This window comes from Crocodylus porosus, unplaced genomic scaffold (assembly GCF_001723895.1).
Source record: "Crocodylus porosus isolate Cpor-Errol unplaced genomic scaffold, CroPor_comp1, whole genome shotgun sequence".
Classification (NCBI taxonomy): domain Eukaryota; kingdom Metazoa; phylum Chordata; order Crocodylia; family Crocodylidae; genus Crocodylus; species Crocodylus porosus.
The window spans coordinates 47,869,541-47,871,203 of NW_017728947.1; the positions used below are offsets into that span (position 1 = coordinate 47,869,541).

General features: G+C 41.6%; 1 protein-coding gene across 1 annotated transcript in view; it reads left to right on the forward strand.

Annotated features, from left to right (window-relative positions):
* EXD2 (exonuclease 3'-5' domain containing 2) overlaps nt 1-1,455 on the forward strand; it is a 31,096-nt gene extending 29,641 nt beyond the window's left edge. The window contains exon 9 of the mRNA XM_019552054.1: nt 886-1,455. Coding sequence (XP_019407599.1) covers nt 886-901 — 16 coding nt within the window. The 3' untranslated portion in view covers nt 902-1,455. The remainder of the gene's footprint in view (nt 1-885) is intronic.
* The last annotated feature ends 208 nt before the right edge of the window (nt 1,456-1,663 follow it).

Sequence of the window (1,663 nt, forward strand, 5' to 3'; positions counted from 1 at the left end):
CCTTGCCGGGGTCATCTGACCCCGGTGCTCTTTCCTGCCAAGGCAGGGGGTCGGACTAGATGATCTACCTAGGTCCCTTCCGACTTTAGCTACTATGAAACTATGAAACAAATAAAACTTTCCCCATTTTCTCCCATTGATGGATGTGTCAAATACAGCAGTAAAATATTCTGAAACTTAATCAGCCCAGCAGCATTAATCGAGAGCTGCAGATAACAGCTGGGTCCTTCCACTCTGCCCATACCAAAAACAGATGCAACTGCTTGCCCTTTACTGAATAGCACAGCAGCATCAATTCCCATGTTTAACTCTTTCTGAAGCTCTTGGAGGAGGAGGAGGGAGAGAAAGAAAGAAAGAAAGAGCGAGTGTGTGTATCAGTCATGTGACCTTTGCACACCTCTGAGGGATAATGCATTTTGACAGTGATGGAAGTGCTACAGGCTGCTGTCAGTGCTCTTTAGTTTCCTACCAAGCCAACTTTAGTCTGGCATATTAATTGGAGGCATTTTCTCTAATGTTTCCTCTGCAAACCCTTTTTTAAAGAGGGTAGGGAATGTAATCATCTGAATGCTGATCTTATGGGAAAAGATGGATTAGAGTGAGGAGGTCATTGGGCCCCCATGTGATATATTTCAGAAACATACTTAGATGCTCTTGACAGAGTCCTTTTATCTTATTTGTCCTCATTAAAACATTCAGCACATCTTTGGACACCTTTTCTAAAAAGTAAAATACAAATGAAGAGATGTAATCTAACCTCAAGGAGCTTGCAATATAACTGCAGCTAGGATGTGATGACCACAATAAAACTGTAGGGATGGGGCAGCATGTGAATGAGGAGTATAACTTCCACTGAATGCACCTAATCAAATCCCTCCTTTTCAGTGTTTTACCAGCTTAAAAGAGTCAGAAGCACTTAGCAACTGAAGCTGGGTTCATGTGTCTCAGAGATGGGGCTATATGGAAGCTCCCTTTCCAGCCTGCTTACATTGGACATGTTGAGCTTTGCACTGCAAGACTATAGAAGTGAACCAGAAACAGAGGACTGACCCCAAATCTCAGCTAGTCCTATAGCTCTCCTCCCCATGCTGAGGCATGTCTGGCTTTTCAAATCTGGATCCTGTCTTCATGTTTGATCCTTATATCTGTGCTGGACTGAACCAGAACTTCAGAACCAAACCCCACAGACTATGGGGACCTCAAATCTGAACACAACAGCTTATGCTCCTCTCTAATGTCTCTTAAGAAACCCCATGTTGCAGCAAAAAGCTCAGCTTTTGTGTGTTAGCTCCCTGGCAAGAAGAAGGAGGTCTACAAAAGGGCAGACATTTAGCCACTGAATTTGTCTGGTTGGAAAATGTCAGATAATTTTTATCAAATTTAATGATTTCCCTTTACATATTTATCAATCAGCCCTAAATCTCATTGGAAAATATGAAATCTCAATCCAAAAAAATCACAATGCTTTCCTGTTTTTCTTTTCTTTTTTCCTTTTGACTAAAATCTAGCATTTACAATACTTTACTTCCTAATCCCCCTCTGACTCCAATAAGTGGTAGCAGCAATCCTACTGTGATATCAGGCAGATGGACTACTTGAAAGCCAACAACTGAAAGGTGGTTAATAATATGCTGTAACATTCACATTCAGGTACCTCAGTAAG